The 19,851-nt window shown below is 42.8% G+C and overlaps 1 protein-coding gene across 5 annotated transcripts; it reads left to right on the forward strand.

The window, feature by feature from the left end:
- The first annotated feature begins 1,025 nt into the window (after window positions 1–1,025).
- On the forward strand, window positions 1,026–19,831 carry usp33 (ubiquitin specific peptidase 33). 5 transcript variants are annotated; one of them, XM_035170853.2, is made up of 24 exons: window positions 1,026–1,167; window positions 4,484–4,582; window positions 4,757–4,810; window positions 4,956–5,018; window positions 7,577–7,726; window positions 8,040–8,148; window positions 9,940–10,009; window positions 11,304–11,417; window positions 11,642–11,720; window positions 12,753–13,197; window positions 13,319–13,459; window positions 13,571–13,686; window positions 13,976–14,148; window positions 14,260–14,330; window positions 14,412–14,445; window positions 14,559–14,604; window positions 14,716–14,896; window positions 15,066–15,192; window positions 15,343–15,512; window positions 16,596–16,677; window positions 16,804–16,912; window positions 17,486–17,588; window positions 18,254–18,322; window positions 18,528–19,831. In XM_035170853.2, the coding sequence occupies exons 2-24, from the start codon at window positions 4,499–4,501 to the stop codon at window positions 18,683–18,685; spliced, it is 2,748 nt and encodes a 915-aa protein (XP_035026744.1). In that variant the 5' UTR covers window positions 1,026–1,167; window positions 4,484–4,498; the 3' UTR covers window positions 18,686–19,831. The 5 variants fall into 5 exon arrangements, with proteins under 5 accessions (XP_035026744.1, XP_035026746.1, XP_035026745.1 ...); XM_035170855.2 differs by lacking the exon at window positions 1,026–1,167 and adding an exon at window positions 1,194–1,665; XM_035170854.2 differs by lacking the exon at window positions 1,026–1,167 and adding an exon at window positions 3,801–3,953.
- The last annotated feature ends 20 nt before the right edge of the window (window positions 19,832–19,851 follow it).

The raw sequence follows: 19,851 nt of genomic DNA on the forward strand, positions 1-19,851 counted from the left end.
CCTAATATCTATTTACTTCATACAATGTGCACTAAAATAATTTAAACCATATCATATCATATCATATCATATCAATACAGTTCGACTACAGCACAGACTACAGTATGTCCTCAATGGTAAAGGTTCAGTGTGTATAATTTAGTGACATCTAGTGGTGAAGTTGCGTGTTGCAGCTGAATAACCCCTCACCTCACCCTCCCCTTCCGCACACGAAAGAGAACCTGTGGTGACCTTCAGTTGTCATAAAAACTCAAAAGGTGTTTAGTTTGTTCATTCTGGGCTACTGTAAAAAACATGGTGGCCTCCATAGAGAGGACCTGCTCCTGGTGTAAATATAAAGTATTTGAATGTAAAGTATTTAAATGAAAAAGGTAAATTCTAGGGTAAAGACAACCACAATTCATACAATTTAGATGAAACACAGTAGTGAAAACATCACTAGGATTATTTTATATTCAATTTGTGACAATAGATCCCTTTCACCTGACACAGTGAAACTTCAGGAGAGCTGAATCAACACTTATAGGTTCCTAATAAACGGCAAACTTGAACTTCAACGAAAAATGAACTTTCAGTGATGCGGTATATATTAGTTTATATATTTATTGCACATTTATAGATTCTTCAATGAGGGAGGAGGCATCATCATTTCAGGCAGTTTAGATAAACATTAAGATACATATATTTTTAAAACATGAGACAAACATGTATTTATGAATATGGATGAATACACAGATTATGTTTAATAATAATCAAGACCAATGTAGGTTATTTCACATTAGTCCCATTGCTATAACACACATTTACTACGCATGTTTTGAAACTTAATTAATATCTCATAACTAGTTTGATATAACTGAGCACATTGTGATACCATATAAATATAATCATACATAAGCATAAATGGATTTTGTATGAAAATGAGATTAGATATTTGCAGCAGGTTTAAATGACCTTTTATTTTATTTTTTGTTTCTACACCGGAAAGGGGCGGAGACAGTTGTAACGTTAGCAACCACGCTGAGCGACGGTGATCGTTAAACGTGAAGGATTCCGCTCCAGAGAAATGTCTCCGAACTCAGCCTGAATCTGTCTCCTGTCCCCCCCCCCCCTGAGCTCCACTGAATCCACCCGAGCGACCCCCGCGTGTCTCTGTCTGTCCTGCAGGTAAGACGCCAGGTCACCGTGTGTTGTCCCCGCTGCAGTCGCAGTGGGAGCGACGGCGATCGTGTAATGCACAGTTAGCCTGTTAGCATCTAGCTAGCATGACCACTGACGAGATGGTTGTCGGTGGTTAGCTATTTGAACCCCCTCCGGCGGGGTCCTTCTGAAGCCGGACCCCTCCACCCTGATCCCCGGGGGGGCTGTTAGCGGTGTTGTAGCCTGCGTGCGGAACAAAAAGACCCGTTACATGACCGGGCGTTAGCCTGCAAGCTAACGCTAGCAGGCTAAGGCTTGCTAGTCGGGACTGTGACGCTGTCAGCGCCTCGCCTGCTTTTGACAGCTCCGTGTGAGCAGTGGAGGCCGGAGCCGCACATCTGGATCACGCCCCGGCTCCTTCCACCTCTGGATACACCGGATACTTGTCTCTTAACCCGGGTGGGACATTTGTTTTACCCCCTCGAATACGTCACATTTTTTTGTTTTAAGACCTTCAGCTGCAAGGTAACGTTACGTTGTTTTTAAACATAACGGCGAATGGGCTTCCTGCTAATCAACGCTACAAAGGCACTTGGATTGACGTTGTATTGTTTTTACTGTGTTTATATATATATATATATATATATATAAGTGTTTGAGCTGCTCACTTCACTGTGATCCGGACTAATACTGCATCATATCGGCTTCATTACCACCGGCTGGCCTGCCCCACCCTGGCCGGCTGTGCCACCTCCTGGTGCAGATTCAAATCTCCCACTTTGTTATCGCTGTAATCACAATCATAGTGATCGTGTGTGTTGTGGGGAGAGAGGATGAGGAGGGTGAGGAGGGTGAGGAGGGTGTGTGGTGATGAGGAGGAAACACTCGGGTGTCTGATTTGTCTCTGCGTGTCCGCCGGAGGCTCCACCGTGAAACCACCGGCTAATCACATTTCCCTGGTGCGTAGCGCCGGCTGGGATCGTAGTGATCGTTCTCCGAGGCTCGGGGAGTTTGTTGACCTTTTGAGCGGATGCCTGGTTAAACCTGTAGTGGATCTCACGAGACCCTGTGGGTTCGTTGACTTTGTGTAAGTTCAGTCCGATAAGATAGTTTTCATTATTAGACTCGTAGATGGCCGGTGATCAGATGAGGAAGCACGTGTGTTGAGTTGTGCAAGACTGGCCATGAACTTGACGTGAGGATTGACGTGTTCCTGGGTGGGCTGTCGTTAGGCTGCTTCTTCATCTTTACATGGTTATTTTCCTGATTAGTTGCTCATGAAACAGCAGCAAACATTTAGAAATGACCATCGTAATATCCTGAAGCACAAGGTGATGTAATTTAACTTCTTGTTTAGCTCCACCAACATCACACATCTCAAAATATTCAATTTACCATAATGTAAGAACAAGAAATGCAGCAAGTTCGTAAAGTGGCATCGTCAAATGTTTAGTTTTTGTTGACGTCTTTGCTCAAAAAATGTCTTGAAGGATTTGCTGATTGTCAAAATAGTTGTGAGCTACTTTTCTTTGGATTGATTGACAAACTAAACATTGCAGATCTATTAAGTGCTTTGTGTCTGCATTAGGTTTAATGTCTGGACCCCTGAATTAAATCAAAAATCATCACAAACTATCACATTATCAACCACCAACATACAAACATGTGATGTCTTGGCACATTTTCTGTATCCAGCTGTCTTACATGTTTGCTGTCAAGCGGGCCCTGTGGTCTAAAGTAGGTTGGTATGTTGTGACACTCAGGGCAAGTGGTATTTACGACGTTGGCGTGGTTTGAATGTGCTGAATCACAGTAGAGAGCTGTGAGCTGCTGTCATCGTGACACTGACACCTCAACACCTGGTTGAACGCCTGAATGTCAGTGTGCAACCTCCAGCCAGAACCACACGTGGTGTATCCACTACGGGCAAAGCGGCTGCACGTTCAATGATTTAGTTCTTTTTGGGCAACAGGCGCATTGTTATTACAAGTTTTAGGTCGGCAGAGAACTCAGCCGGGGAAAGGCAATAGTCGTTAAGATCCATGAGGGTTATTACACTTTTAGGATAGTATCAATAAAAAGTGAATTATTAACTGACTCCCTGCAATTAATTCAGCACGTCCTCTGTCAATCTGCACGTAAATCCCCTGCTGCCCTGAGGGCGAACTGAGCGTGAGCCTGGTTCCTTCAGTGGAGGAGAAGGAACCACAGCCTTCTCAAGAAGCCTGATTCTAGAAAGCACCAGTGGTTGAGTCTAATACTAATGTACAGGGCGTCCCAGCTTCCTCTTTCCATACACACTGAAAAACAGAAGTGCAACAGGGGATGACGTTTTTACAAGTTACAGTCAGTTAAGGTAGATGTATGAATGTATCATCCCAAAGACAACTAGCCACAACTAGAAAGATATCTGTCTTAAGTTTTCTGTACATAATCCTTATTTCAAAGGTAAAAGATCACAGGAGTATAAAGACAGACTTGCGAGAAAGTGAATATAAATATACCTGTGCAGGCTACTGCTCCAGAGAAACCGGCTTTTGTGGACCAAATCTGCTCTACTTTATTTCTGATTTAAAATTGGGCTACAAGACAGAGCTAATTGACACATTAATATCCTGATGTTGTGTTTAATTCTTCAACATTTCTGCCCCTCATCTCCACTGACTGTAACAGCAGCAGAGGATGAACACAGTTGTGTTTGCTGGCTGCCTGGACTCTGCAGCATTTTCTGCTCTGCTGGATTAAATGTCCCCATTTGACCACCAGCAACGGAAATGGAGAGTGACTATAAAACAAAAAAATCTGCATTACAGGTCATTGTTTAATTTTATTTTACATTTCTTGTGGTCAAATGGAACAAATGCATTGTCACATGAAGATACATGTGTCTAGATTCACAATTTTCTCTTTGTCAATAAGCTTGTTTTAATTTACTCGGCCTTTGTTTGAAGAATATTTGTTCTCCATTCAATTATTTGTGTTGGCTTGATTTCCCTGCCATGTCAGCACTAAAAAACCTTAATGACACAACTATTCATACGATGCCGCTGCCAAGAGTTGTTGACAGCTGTGGCGTGATGTGCTGCTTGGCGTGTCAGGGGCAGATAATAAGAGGAATTTGTTAGTGGTGCCGGTATGGAAAAACATGTTGTGTGGCGGTGACTCGAGTTACAAGCGGCTGTTCTTCTTGTCCTCTGCGCTGTTCCTTGGATGTGCAGCGTCTCCTATCGCTGTATCAAGTATCTAATGTGGGGCTGATAAACTTTCTCATAACAAGAAGTCACCGGACCCAAAATGTTACCTCTTAAAACAGTTTGTCTCTTTCTGTCTCTTTCTGTCTCAGACCTGTGGGTGAGCCATGCCACTGGTGTCCAACTGTGACTGCCCCCACCTGGACTGTGTGGGGGAAATCACAAAGGAGGAACTAATTCAGAAATCCCATGTGAGTGACCCTCGCTTTTTAATAATCGCTTATTTAATATCACTTCACAGAGTCTGAATTTGACACAGATATGCTTTGGTTTCCTGTCTGCTTCTGAAGTCTGGTGCTCTCTCGCTGATTTCAATTTCAAAATAACGTGATTCTTACCCGAGTGTTGTCTTTTTTTTTTTCTAGGGCCAGTGTCAAGACTGTAAAGTTGGAGGACCAAATTTGTGGGCATGTTTGGAGGTAAGATAAAGTTAAGATAAAGATAAAGATAAAGATAAAGATAAAGGTAAGACAGTTTGAAATATAACTCACTAACACGTTGTTTCCAACAGGAATTGTAACTTTTAACACCTTGGTTTCTCCATCCTTTGTTTTCTCCCTCCAGAATGGCTGTGCGTATGTAGGATGTGGAGAATCTCACACTGACCACAGTACTGTCCACTCGCAGGTAGGAGATTGGAGAACTTACTCATTGCCTTTCAGCAGGAAAAATGATAATTCATTTATAGAAAAGAGAGAAGAAGGGATGGGACTGAAAGGGAGGAGATCGTGATTGTGATACTGAATAAAAAAAAAAAGTATGTAACCCAAAGAGGAGAGGAGGTGTAAGGAGAGAAGCAGATGAGGCACAGATGTGAGTCCAGGACAGGAATACCACTTCATAGTCCCTGGAGCCTTGACTTGAAATAAAAACAGCCTCCAGCAACACTTTATTTTTAAAGATTTCTCTCCATGATCAAAAAGCCTGCACGTGCATCTTTTAGCTTTTTAAGGACATGCATTGTTAAACACCATCAAGGCAACACTGTCTGCCTACATCTCCACATTCAGTGCCGTTTCAGCAGTGGATCATCCATTATTAATTGCCATTCCTCTGGGAAGTGGGGGAGATACACTGGTTCTGTCAGTTCCATGGTTACAGTATCTGCCCCTACTGACTTCTCTAAAGCTCTACTCAGCCTCCAGTGCTCTCGGCGTTGACTAAGGCTTTTCCTGCAGCCAACTCGGGTTTGGACGAAGTGAAGGAGACAAAAAGCAAACATGTAATTTGCTCTTCTTATTAGCATCTGCACAAACGCTCAAAGCGTTTGTCGAAAAAGAGCCTGTTTGAGTGCAAACCTTCTCAGAAGCAGAGCTCTTCACCCAGATATCGGATACAGAACATGCTGGTAAAGATATTAAATATTAGCAGGCTCATTTTTAAATGATATCACAGCGAACATGATATCTGGTGCCTTCTCTGGGATACCTGCCTGTGCAGCCTGACAACCGCCTTTTGTGTTTTTCCAGTGGCAGCCATCTTTAAATCTTGTAAGAATAAAGGCCACGCTTAATTAGTGCTCTGGAGGCCCTGAGGGGAGGGAAACATTTTAATCTCTTGACTGTGCAGTGAGAACGACTCGGGTTGGATCAGAGCAGGTGCAGCAGTACATGGGAGTTAGGGCCACTGCTATTCAAACTATGAACTTAAGTAATATGAGTAAATAAGAGGTTATAAGTTAAAACTGGGTCAGCTATAGTTAGAAGAAGCTCCACTTCTATGCTTAGAAAATGGGACACATAGTTAGTATTTTTTGCATAGATAGTGTTTCAAGTATCATTATGCACTGAAACCAACTTCTAAAGCAAATTCAATTAACTGTAAACTTTGCAAGTCATTATTTTTAGGTTACCACAGACAAGTTGTTTTCAGGCTTCTTGTTTTTCCTCTTAAAATATCACATATTTTGACCGTTTATTTAGCAGTTTTACAAACATTTGAATTGTATTTTTTATTTGAGTTTGGTCAGTAAGGGCCAGAGGGGAGATCCAACCTGCTTCTTACTCAGAAGATAAAGCAGATAAAAACACACACTGAAGCTGATGTTGGATTTACATGAATGTTACAGTCGCTGCCACGATTAGACAGGTTTTACATTATGTCCCTTGTTCTGTGTGTGAGTGTCAGCACAAGAAGCATTCATGATTTGTTTTGCATGAATTGTTTAAGGTACGACCTTCACCAATTCATCAAACCAGACTTGAAATTAATTGCCATAAAGTATCACTATAAAAGCCACACACACACTCTATTGTAATAGAACACATTGGGCGGGCTGGTCAAAGATCCTCTAAGACCGATAAATCCAGCTGGTTATTAATTCCCGTACCTGCTGTACTTCCCTTCATAAATGATTTAAACTGGGGAAGTTTCATGGTCTGGTGTGTTCCCTCAGCCCACCCGGCTCTGCTGTGCCCCTCTGTGTGAAGGCTTACGCAGCCTTGATGAATAATGTAGAGTCTGCTGGTCGGCAGCTGCTCACGTTCAGGTTCCTGTCGACCTGCCAGGCTGCTGGTGTTTGTCACAGCAGCAGTGGGTCAGCAGAACTCGGCCATTTCCCCACAGCAGCAGAGGTCTGCACTAGTCTGTCGACAGAAAATTATTTAATTGATTTTCTTGCACAAATACAAATAATGGCCTTGTTCCAGTATCTGTGTTGTAAGGTTTTTTTCTTCTTCTGATTTGATAGTAAACTGAATATCTTTGGACCTTTGGTACGATTAAACAGGTCGTTTCAAAATAAATGATCAATTTGAGAACATTGGCCAAATCAGCAGTTGTAGTCCTTTTATACACCTGTCTTTTCTGTACTGTGTGTATTTATTCTGTCAATCACACCAAGTATTTGGGCTGAAAACTTGCATTATGTTTCAGAGAAAACATTATTCAGCCTGTTTGCTGTGCCACAATTTGACATTAGAGTTTCTACACCAAAGAGTTTTGCAGACCAAGACAAGAGCAGTCACACCTGCTGTGTATCTGTTATATAAGAGCCAAAGCAACAGGTACTAACGAGATACTGATTGGAAGATTGTGTTTCAGATTCCAAAGCATCTTGTTGATAACGACGTGCTTTATCAACTGCTCTGGGATAAATATTAACAGTCTTTTTGTTTCGCTTTGTTTACACTGTCTGATACGTCTTTTCACAAAACGTTTTTCTCTTTTGATAACTTTGTGTGCAGGAGACGCGGCACAACCTGACGGTGAACCTGACCACGCTGCGGGTGTGGTGCTACGCCTGCGGCAAGGAGGTTTTCCTGGAGCGTAAACTCGGTCCGCACTCGCCCCGCGCCAACCGCAAACCCCTCCCCCCTCTACAGAGTGCAGGCCAGGTAAGAGCAGACTCCCATCTATTTATTACACAAAAGATTATATTATACATACAGCTTAAAGCGAAAATATATTTACTTACTTAGTCACAAGCCAGTTTGAAGATAAACAACAAAAAGCACCATGATGGTTTTCTATTTTCCAGTCTGTGATGTTTGAATAGAAAGGTTTACATTGCATGCTTACTATACTATCACTCAGTTACATAACCATGTCCTCGGCTGTCATTCTGACTCCCAGTCAAGTTGTACCGTTATTCATTTACTGGACAATACATTTTTATGATGAGGCTGGCGTGTGTTGTCGTTCCTCCAGGATGGCAGCAGGGCCCCTGGGAGCCCAACCTCTCTGAGGGTGCCCCCTAATGGAGGCTGCGAGGACCTGGACATGGAGACTGAGGAAGAGGAGGACCCGCGTGCCAGAGGTCAGCTTACGCAGAGGAAGTTATGAGCCTCATAATAACACGAATGACACAAGCTAAAATGCTTCTAATATATCAAGAATAAGATCATTATATCATCAAAAATCTAACAACTAGATCAATGTCTATATTATCCACTCGCATGCTGCATTTTTTTGTCTTGCTGTCAATTACAATACCACAAACACAATATCAGTTATTTCCACAAATATCAGCTACAATTAAACTAATTTATTTCAACATAAAGGTTTTATTACTGTAAATAAAGCAGCAACATTTGTTAAATGTCCATATGTAGAGTTTCAGTGCTGCTGCAGTAGACATTATTCTTTCCAATATTATCATTTTTAAATCTTATACTGCTGAAGTAAGTGTGGTGAGTAAAATGTTATCTCTTAGTGTGACAGAATTCAAATTGAAAACCCTCAGACACAGGAGCTCGGTAATCAGCTGCTGCTTTAGTTCAAAGAGAAGCTTGTGGTTGGATTTAATAAGATCAGTAAACGGTTGCATCGAGGAGAGTGTTTTAAAAGACGCTGACACACCAGGCAGACATCAAAGTAGGAACTGACGCCTCAAGTCTGGTGTTAAAAGTTGTTCTTGAACGCACCGCAGAGACCCCCGTCAACATCCGGAAACATCACCTGGAACACAGAGAGCTGCCGGTGACGGCTGAGGAGACCCATACCACAAAAATGTAAAGAAAGTAACAGAGCGCCACACGTGACTCCAGTCTGCTTCTGAGCAGCTCACACTTCAGTGTTGAGAGCGTCAATCCCACTGGAGCCACCAATGCAAATAATGTTCTCAAACACAGCGAGACACACACCGGCTTCACCGGCTGACATATGTTTTGTTGAACCTCACGCGGTGCAGCTCACCGTTTGGCAGCAGTCGCCGCTTTTGGTTATTTTTGTAACACGGATCATATGATTAGGCGGCGGAGTAATTGGGCTCTGTGAGAGTAACGTCTGGTCATGTGAAATCCGAGTTTTCTAACTGTCAAAGCCAAGGTGCTGCGTGAGGTGAAAGGGACGCTCGCCTCGCTCCTATGGTGATTTGGCTGATTTTGCTCCATTGTGGTCAACGACTGGAGCTGCAGCAGCGGCTGTGACACATGCCTCATGGAGGGCAATTAAGGATTTTTCGGTCTGACTGCTGCTTCCTACCGAGTCATAGTTCGGTCAAATTTGAACTTCTACAGCAGAAGTGATCCCCGTATTTTTAGATCCGCTCTGACCTTCAGCTTCCGAGCAGACGATTATCCCCCCAGTGTCTCTCACAAAATAAATCCTCTTAGAAAAAGAAAGAGTTGCTCCTTCCAACTGCAGAACTTGCCTGAGAATCATCACATTTTAAAGTTTTCTACAGTAACAAGGATATTTGTCTGGACACTCATGGGTAGATTACAAACAGGACCTGCTCAGAGCGAATACTTAACTTAACTAACTTTACTGACTCCATGGCAACATTATACTTCCTAATCGTAGGAGCAGGAAAAGGCATTAATATTAACAGCTGTGTTTTGTCTGACGTGACTCTGACAACCCGCGTATGAGATCATGAATAACGTTTCTCCGCTTTGCTCGGGGAAAACAACTTTTAAAACCAATCCGTCATAGTTGATTTAAAATACACCAGGCGGCCACTTTCTCTGCTCCCATTGTAAAATATTAATATCGAAATGGAAAGGGTTGTCTAACTAATGTAAGAGGTTCCTGGCTGCCATCACATTCGCACGGGTTTGATGAGTGGCTTGTTTTAATTTCCTCTGTGTGTTTCTGTGTCCCTCAGGCCTGACGGGGCTGAAGAACATCGGCAACACCTGCTACATGAACGCTGCCCTCCAGGCCCTGTCCAACTGGTGAGACCCGGCCCTCTGTTTACCTTCCCTCTGTCCCTCTGTCCCTCAACACATCTTCTCCACGTCCCCATCCCCGTTCTCTGACTCTGCTCTTCAGACGCGCTTCTTTCTCTTCAGTAGCCATTTGCTTCTATTTCTTTCTTTTTTTAAATTCCCTGGCCGCCTGCTTCTGGTCGACTGTGAGAAACGACCGTGGCTGTGCTCATTTGGGAGAGTGACGGCTGAGTGAAAATTGCTGCAGTGCACCATTTGAGATGGCAGAAATGGCCTTTTGTAGATCCCTGTAGGGTCTTCTGTTACAAATGAACACCAACTCTTTCCCCATCTGCTCTGCCCCCTCTCCTCTTTTCTTTTTCCTCTCTCACCACGTCTTTTTGTGCCTCCCTTTCTCCCCCAGTCACCCTCGTTTTCTTTTGCTGTTTACTGAATTGCAGATATCTGATTCAGTCTTTTTGATTGGATTGTCGGTGTGGTCACTTAAAGTGGGACTGTGTTATTGCTTACTTTTTGTCTCCTACTTTTTTCTACTCAGAAGCTGCATCTTTTCATTTTTTTTATTTTTTATTAAACTGATGATGCCTCGTCTGGATTCGAGCCTAATGGAGAAAGATGTGGGTCAAAATTTGCAATCTAAATCACATTCCAGAAATAGGAGAAAGTGAGTCACGCAGCTGCAGAAGGAGGGACCTCTTCTGAATCTGCACTTTCATGTCTTTGCTGTTTGAACGCTGCTTCTTGAACTCTCTGTCGGGTCATTAATACGTTTGAAGGACGTTTCTCTCTCCAAGGGAAAGGAACTCTCTCTGCCTTGTTCAACCTGTAGTTTGTCTCTTTTTCTGGCAAATTCCGCTCTGCATCCATCAAACAGAATCTCATCAGCTGTTTCTCTTTATCAGCGATTCCCAGTGTCCTGGATGTTTTCCCACTCTGCAAGTGAAATAAAACAAAGGAAAAATACAGCACTATGTAGAAATGCTGAACTGGATTTCCATTTGAGCATTTTTCTGCTTAGTGAATATGATAGAAAAAAAATACTAAACTTAAAATGATTAGCATTTGTTCTGGTTTCAAAAGTACACATTTGCAAACATAACATATTATAATAATTGTGCACACTCTCATACTTCACCAATTTATATCTTTGATTTATTTCAGATTATATTTAGGTTTTTGGCAATAACTACCTCATTATAAGCTTTTCATAACAATAAAATAACTCCTCAGTCAAACATTATAATAGTCAAAGCCTGTTTAGTCCCCACGTGTGATAAATGCTTCCCCCTCTCCACTGCAGCCCGCCGTTGACGCAGTTCTTTCTTGAATGTGGTGGCATTGTGAGGACAGACAAGAAGCCCGCACTCTGCAAAAGTTACCAGAAACTAGTTTCAGACCTGTGGCACAAGAACAGGTAGGTGGTTTCTTTATGTTTCACTTTTTTAGTTGTTGTTAGAGTTAAAAGTACATATACGTTTTCCCACAAGCCACAGCTTACTTATAATTCATGAATAACATTGGATACAGTGTATAGATCATATCACTAAGTATTTTTCTCTCTACATGATGTTAAACTTTATTATGATATTGTTTATGGCAGTACTTCTATTAACCGGGCTGTGTTTTGTCACATTACAGACCCTCCTACGTCGTCCCAACCAACTTGTTCCAAGGGATCAAAGCCATAAATCCCATGTTCAGGGGATATTCTCAGCAGGTGAGTCATCACAGATGGTAAAATATACATGCAACACAAGCGTGCATATTCATTATGCACAGTAAATAAAACATGACCACGTTGACGGTGGAAAAAATCTGTTTGAAATTAGTTAATGTGAATGTAACGCTGAAATAATGAGTATTGAAACTGGTCGGTTTGTTGGTTGTTGTCTTATCTGTCATGATGTTTGTTTACAGCATGAAACACAAAACCGTGCTCGTCACTAAACCTTTCCTCGAGTTTGACTTTGTGCTCCGCTGCGTTTATAATGGGTCTAATGTCCAGACTCTGAAGTTGTCCCAGATCACATAGTCTCTCCTTTTTTTCTTTTCCACTCCATAACCCTCGATGCTCATTGAAATTACATTCACTCCATCTCTAACCACTCAGCCAGATAAACTTAAATCCTTTGCCCCTCACTTCCTCAGAGCTGCAGACTTTTCATTCACACACAAATTCTCCATTTAAACCTAAATGTAAACTGTTTGAATTGATTCCAGACTCCTGCGTTGTGCATATAAAGGATTTTAAAAGACGTTTTTTGCTACAGCACATCTTGTCTTTGTCCAGTGTCTGTAAATAAGGGATTTATATGCCTGACTGGTGAAACGATAAAGGAGCCTGTTTCCTCCCGGCTTGCCAGTGTTTATTCAGAGGAGTTAGCTGAGGAATATTCATTTGTCACGCCATGTTGGGCTTCACAGCCTTGGAATTAGCATTACTATGAATGAAGTTAACATTCCAGGTCCTGGGAGAGGGGAGTTCATTTGGCTTGAGCAGGAGATCGGATGTCTGAGGTTCATTAAGTTTGATAACACGTTCACGAGCATTCGTTTTCACATTTCTGATGCAGAATTGGGATAAACGAGGAGAAGTGGTTCTTACTTGTGATCAGAAAGCAATAGCTGTTTGTCCAACTTGATTATACGCTGGAAGAATTTGTGCTGTTTTTATACTTTATACTGTTTGTAAGTAATGTGCTGTCCCAACTCACATTTAGATGAAAACAAAACTTTTTCCGATCTCCAGGACTCCCAGGAGTTTCTGCGCTGCTTGATGGATCAACTCCACGAGGAGCTGAAGGAGGTTCTGCTCGAGCCCTACGACCACTCCAACGGCATCACAGTGGACAACAGCCGCGAGGAGGACCGCCACAGTCAGTCAGACAACGACTTCCAGTCATGTGAGTCCTGCGGCAGCAGCGACCGCGCTGATAACGAGATGCAGGGCGGGAATGTGCGCGTGGAAGACACCAACGAGGCTGAGATGCTGATTCCGGAGCAAGATGAGATACAGGCCAACAGGGAGTGGCAGAAGGAGAAGAACATGATTAATGATCTGTATCGTGTCGGAGTTCATGGTGTCCACGGTGGAAGCTCTGGAGGGGACATGGACAAAGATGTTGACACGACCACAGAGAACACACCTATTATCAGCAGCCAGGGAGCCATCAAGGTTCAGGGCAGAACATCAGGTAATTATAATGACGAGGCGCGCTCCCTTGCACTCTCTGTCATATACAATTTGTCTTTCCTTTTGCTAGTGCTACTGGACAGATAAAGGATGAAAACTCTATTTATCCTGCTTCCCTCTAGATTCCTTCCCAGACATCCAGATATCCAACTCCACAAGACCTCAGAGTCCGGTCCCAATGGAGGGACACATTCCCAAAATCTCCAGCAGCCCCCCCAAAGCCTCCTCCGGCTGGCCCAGCATTAACCCTGCACATAAGAAAGGTATTTGTGGATAATCAGATGAAGTCATATCTATACTGAAAGCTTCGATTAGATTTGAAACCCTGCAAGGTATTCTTCTCACATCTTCTCCCTCTGTCTGACTTCCCACAGCAGTGACCACATACTCTCCACCAAAGAACAAGCGGCAGAAGAAATACCGCAGTGTCATCTCAGACGTGTTCGATGGGACCATTGTCAGCTCAGTTCAGTGCCTCACCTGTGATCGGGTCAGTTCTCTTTACACACAACGGGATTGTTTAGAGGCTGAGAGGAACAGCAGTAAAGGAGACATTCAGGGTCCTTAAGAAAGGATTATTACTGGAAAGTCTTGTTGCCTGGTTCTCATGTTCCTTTGCACTGCTGTTGTATTTGTTGGTCCTCTTTTGTTTCACATGTTGTGATATTTATGCCGTACTGAACATAATATTCCACTGCAAATCACCTTCAATCATATCGGCACCCATTTTGAAATGTGGTTATTTTCTAATAGCTGTGCATGTGTTGTGTGTGTGGCAGGTGTCTGTGACCCTGGAGAACTTCCAGGATATCTCGTTGCCCATCCCGGGGAAGGAAGACCTGGCCAAGCTCCACTCCTCCACCCACCAGACCTCCATGATAAAAGCAGGCTCCTGTGGGGAAGCTTATGCAGCACAGGGCTGGATCTCTTTCGTCATGGAATACATCAAGAGGTGTGTGTGTGTGTGTGTGTGATATCAAGGCTATATTTATTTATGTTTTCACACCAGGCACTTGTAGCCCTTTGCTCTCTTTGTTCAAAATGTGCTCTTGTTTGTGTTCAGTTGGTTCTGGGGTCCAGTGGTTACGCTACAAGATTGTCTTGCAGCTTTCTTCGCCAGAGATGAACTAAAGGGTAAGCAAGTGGGTGTAAATCTGTTCTGCCAACACAAACACTGAGACTGAAGCCTCGATAACGGTGTTTGTTATTTTCCAGGAGACAACATGTACAGCTGTGAAAAATGCAAGAAGTGAGTACAGCATTTTCGGTGCCTTAAATACTAAACTGCACGGCTGATTTCACATGAATAAAAGAGGAAAATAAATGTAATGATTACCCATTTTCTTTCTTTCTTTCTCTTAGATTACGAAACGGAGTCAAATTTTGTAAAATGCAAAGTTTGCCAGAGGTAAACAGACTCTCAGACTTTGTATCATTAAAAAAACTAAATCTTAATCCTCCATGTTTTCACACACTGGATTTCTAAAATAAAATGTAATTTGTCTTCCTTTTACTCCAGATCTTGTGTATCCACTTGAAACGCTTCAGACACGAACTGATGTTCTCTACCAAGATCGGCACCCACGTCTCCTTCCCGCTCGAGGGCCTGGATGTGCAGCCTTTCCTGGCCAAGGACAGTTCCGCCCAGACCACCAACTATGACCTGCTGTCAGTCATCTGTCACCACGGCACTGCCAGCAGTGAGTGGGCTCAGTCGCTCCCCTTTCTGCACCAGACTGGTGCATCTGCCATCAGTTGGCACATAGGAGTGTCCTGCATTCATTAGCGTGTAGAGAAGAATTTCACATGTACTTGTTAGGTTGGTGAATGCTGCTCTAACGACATCCCCCCCGCCCCCTCTAATCCCAGGTGGCCACTACATAGCCTACTGCAGGAACGATGCGAACAATCTGTGGTATGAATTTGACGACCAAAGTGTGACCGAGGTGTCAGAATCCTGTGTCCAGAACGCTGAAGCCTATGTGCTCTTCTATAAGTAAGTTACCGCACTCGACGTGAGCAGCTACACTGACCCAGACACAGTCCTCCCTTGTAGCACCGTGCTGCTCTGATATTCAGAACTTGCATCTTACTTTTGATTACTCCGTTGCGACAGTGATTCATCTGTGGTCTGTTCCCGTCACAGAAAGAGCAGCGAGGACGCAGTGAAAGAACGTAGGAGGGTGTCGGGTTTATTCAGCCTGATGGAGCCCAGCCTTCTGCAGTTCTACATCTCCCGCCAGTGGCTCAACAAGTTCAAGACCTTTGCTGAGCCGGGGCCTATTTCCAATGACGACTTCCTGTGTTCGCATGGAGGTACGTATGACACATTCCTTTTTCTTACTGACAACGCCCAGAGGTCAGAACGGATCCCTCTCCGCGCCTTGTGTCTAAACAGTTTGGAAAGATTGTGCTGGGACCCGTCTTATCACAGCTCTTGCTTTCATCCTGGACGGGGATTTTTCACTTTGACAAAGACTGTAGAATATTCCCCTGACAACGTAGCAGACTTCAAAAGGGGGTTTTACTCCTCTTTGTGCAGATGATCCATCTTTCTCCTTTTAGAAGGGAAGAGGGAACGATTCTTGAAGGGTCTGTGCCATTCACGCTCTGTTCTTTTTTTTCTGTCCTCGATTCATGCCAGAAATGATAGAGTTGAAATTGAAGGAGGAAAATGTGAATTTATAATAAAAGCTGTTGGGTCACAGTGGCAGTAGAGAATGTGCTTATAGTGAAAATATGAACACACAGGTTTATTTTCCTCTTTGCAGCTACGAGCACATAACACCCGGCTGGTTAGATTATATCAGTGCAGTGAAACCATGATTTTGCAGCAGTGTGGACTGTTGTTTCATTTTCCGTCCGATTACAAAGTATTTCAGCTTATTTCCACTTTCCTAACCAAGGCTGTTATTAGAAACATATATTTTACTGCATAAGGCCTCTGGCAGCGTTTCTCCAGGAGAGATTTTTCTAATTGAGAGTGTCTTCATGTTTCTTTAGTTTTTATATGGAGAAAAGTTAAGAATATTATGAATGACTGCTACTAATGATTATAATTATATTTTTTCTTTAGCATTCAAGCATCACATTTGTTACATTATCTTGCCAGTTCCTCTGTGTTGAAGCAAAATGCCACTGCTTTTTCCACGTGCTCACATTTAGCTGCTTTGCTGTGTCCTAGTTTTGCCTTTTTTCTTTCTCCCATGATTTCAGGATTCAAGGGCTTGAAAATGGAGATGTATTTCAAAAAATATAAATAGTTCAGCTTCTTGGCCTATTTATCTATTTATAATACAAGTGACAATATTTCCAAAAGGGATCCATAACAAATGTGTTCCCTGTGACGTCTCTACACACAATCATTACCCTTTTAAAAATGTTCCACTGTTCCATCAGGCGTTCCACCCAACAAAGCAACGTTCATTGATGACCTGGTGATAATGCTGCCGCAGAACGTGTGGGATCACCTCTACAGCAGGTACACACGGCATTAAACATTCTCAGACCTCACATCATTCCCATTGTTCTCATATGTGTACGTACTATCGTGTCCTTTGTTGTGATAGTTCAATCTGTGTGAGCTAATGTGGACTCATCTCCGCAGGTACGGGGGAGGACCAGCTGTCAACCACCTGTACGTTTGCCACACGTGCCAGGTTGAGATAGAAAAATCGGAGAAACGGCGCAAGTCGGAGCTGGACATGTTCGTCCGGGTAAGACTTTTAAAACCAAACGTTTGTCAGCGAAATCCGAAGCAGCAACAGAAGCTTTTAGCCAAATGCAGTTAAAAATGAGTGTTAGTGATAATTAGTCATGTGTCAATGAGCCTGTGTGCAGCCGTCACTCATTGGGTATGTGCTGTATAGGATGTATTATCCAGTCTAATGTAACCAGTTGATAGGCTGCATGTGTTGGTGCTTGTCACCCGGCAGGAGATGAGAGGTGTGAGTCTGATGAAATCCTTATCATTAATGCATTGAGACAGATGCACGTTATTAGCTTCAGTGAGCAGTGAACGAGAAGAGAAGGGATTGTTTCAATTCCAAGAAAGATGAATTTGTTGCTGTGTGGTGTTAAGACTGTCCTTGATTGGAATAAGAAGCAGAGAGAATTGATTAGGTTTTCCATCTCCTCTCCTGTAAATCCTTTAAACCTCACTTATTTTCTTTTTTGCTCCCATCCCCCCCTGTTTCTCCTCCCCATCCCTTTTCATCCTCTCTCCTCCCTCTTGTCTCTGCTGCTCACTCCTCCCCCATTTCCTCTCTCCCTCTCTTCCCTCTCTGAAGTTGAACAAGGCGTTCCAGGAGGAGGAGTCTCCAGTGGTCATATACTGCATCAGCATGCAGTGGTTCCGCGATTGGGAGGGCTTTGTCAAAGGAAAAGACAATGGTGATTGGACAGAAGTCTTGCATTTAAATGATTTAAATGTCCTTTTTAAAAACTCATTCTATCCCACTTTGACAGTTGTCTTTAAAATTGGAGTCCCTGTGATTGGTTGTGATGAACGCGGCTGCTGTGATTTTGTTCAATGTACATTTATCTCATCAAACAAACGACACATGTCACACCTATACATTTGTCGAGAAGGTGAGTAAATTAACTGTTTTACATGGGACATCTTCTCGTTACCAACAACAGCTCACGTTCAAAAGGAACCGAGAAGTCCCGTTTCTTCTCTCGATTCATCTTCAAAGCGTTTGCCTCGGTCCCCTGAGTCCAGATTCCCTCCTGCTGCAGCAGAAGGAAGCTTCCAGTTTTATATTTCATTTTTATTCCACTTGCTCTCGTTTTTTCCCCCTTTCCTTGCTTTGTAATGTCATATCTATTTATAACAGCTTCCATCTGGCACGTCTGCAAACGTCTGTGCTCCTCTGACTTCTGCTCCTCTAATATTTGTTTGCTTGCCGTAGCAAGCGGGCGACAGGAAGTGCTTTTAACATCATCGCTCTTTAAAACGATTTGAACACAATATATATCTGAAATAAAGTAAAACAGGCATGTGTGTTACTGCTGTGAAAATTATGACGACTAATTGTCTTTTCTTCATCTTTAAGATCCGCCGGGACCCATCGATAATTCCAAGATAACAGTAAACAAGAACGGCCATTTAACACTCAAACAAGGTACTATTATTATTATTATGAGTCATATTGTTTGGTTATTGTTATGCTATGAAAATATGTTATTTTTAATCTTCATTCAGGAATTGAAAGAAGCTTAAAATGAGGAAAACCCTTTTTTGTTTGAGTATTAGCGCGACTGCTTGTTGTGCTTTGAACCGTGTGGATATCTGTGGTGTCTAAGTGTTGGTTCCCCCCGACCCTGCAGGAGCGGACTCGGGGCAGATCTCCGAGGAGACGTGGAACTTCCTCCACTCCATCTACGGCGGGGGTCCGCTGGTGACGGTGCGGCCGAACGTACCGCACCAGGAAGCCGAGTCGTCGCACTCGGAGGAGAAGATCGAGGTGGAGACTCGCTCTGTTTAAAAAAAAAAAAAAGCACTTGGGAGCAAACAGTGGAAAAACATTTAAGAAAATTAAAGCCTTTTTATTTTGCACTTGACTTTTATTTCAAAAGCATTGAAGCAAAGGACCTCACCTTTACCACAGGAAAGCCTTTGACACCCGACATGGAAGGAAAATAACATGTCAAAAAAAAAAAGAGAAAAAGGTTTGTCATTTTGTATAAATATGTATAAAGAGCTCTTTGATTTCTATTAGCACTGTAGTATTCATGTTGCAGGTTGTTTTCAGAACCAAGCATTTTAAAGTATGTGCAGCTAAAAAATTCCACTGAATGCCATATGTCCTTTTCTCTTCTTGACCAAATGAGCACATATTGTTTGTCCAAGTGTCTTGATGAATCACTATACATTGTTGCTGTACATATATCACCCATGTTTCCTGTTGTATAAGAGAATATTGTTGAGTGAATGGCGAGCGGAGCAAAAAATGTGACAATTACCGTGAAGAAAAATCATGAGGTTATGAAGGGACTAAATACTGACTAGTCTCAGGTATGAATTTTGTGTTTTTGCACTGTTCTGTACGCGTTACAAATTGGCATGATCACACAAATGTCTGGTTTGTATTTGAATGTACCAGTAACTGATGGTGACGGTGCGTCGGTCAGGATTCAGCACTTGGTTATTTATCAGAGAAGGGAGTGATTTATTAAGATGTCGATAGACTCATATTTCTTTTTTTTTTTTTCTTTTCTTTTTGTAGAAAAATAAGCGGCAGGCGGTGTGTCTGTTAAGAATGCATGCTTTAACACTCGATCCCAGTTTAACATCACATGTAACTGCATGTACATGCAAAACGCTGCTCGTGAAACGTGCACGGTACTCCCCCCCCACACCCCACCTGGCTCTATCTTCACCGAATCAGCTAGAGACATCACATAATCATCACCACAGGCCACCATCAGCACCATCATCACCATCAGCAGCAGCAATCTGATTAGTTAAAGGCATTATTTTTGTGTATGGGCATGGCTGTTGCTTCATGTGTTGGCTGACAGGGTGTAAACAGAAAGCTGTACTGTAAAGTTTGTGCATATAATGGACGTCACTTGGAGTAAGAGCCACCCTGATTTTTTTTGCTGACACTATTAAAAACTTAATGAAAACACCCTGTGGTCAAATGAATTG

Source organism: Hippoglossus stenolepis, chromosome 11 (assembly GCF_022539355.2).
Source record: "Hippoglossus stenolepis isolate QCI-W04-F060 chromosome 11, HSTE1.2, whole genome shotgun sequence".
Lineage (NCBI taxonomy): Eukaryota > Metazoa > Chordata > Actinopteri > Pleuronectiformes > Pleuronectidae > Hippoglossus > Hippoglossus stenolepis.

Excerpts from the sequence above, each read along its gene's own strand:
- usp33 (XM_035170853.2), top strand. The coding sequence starts at position 4,499 with ATGCCACTGGTGTCCAACTGTGACTGCCCCCACCTGGACTGTGTGGGG. Across the intron at positions 13,687-13,975 it reads AGTGCCTCACCTGTGATCGG|GTGTCTGTGACCCTGGAGAA; the intron begins GTCAGTTCTCTT and ends TGTGTGTGGCAG. Across the intron at positions 14,149-14,259 it reads GTCATGGAATACATCAAGAG|TTGGTTCTGGGGTCCAGTGG; the intron begins GTGTGTGTGTGT and ends GTTTGTGTTCAG.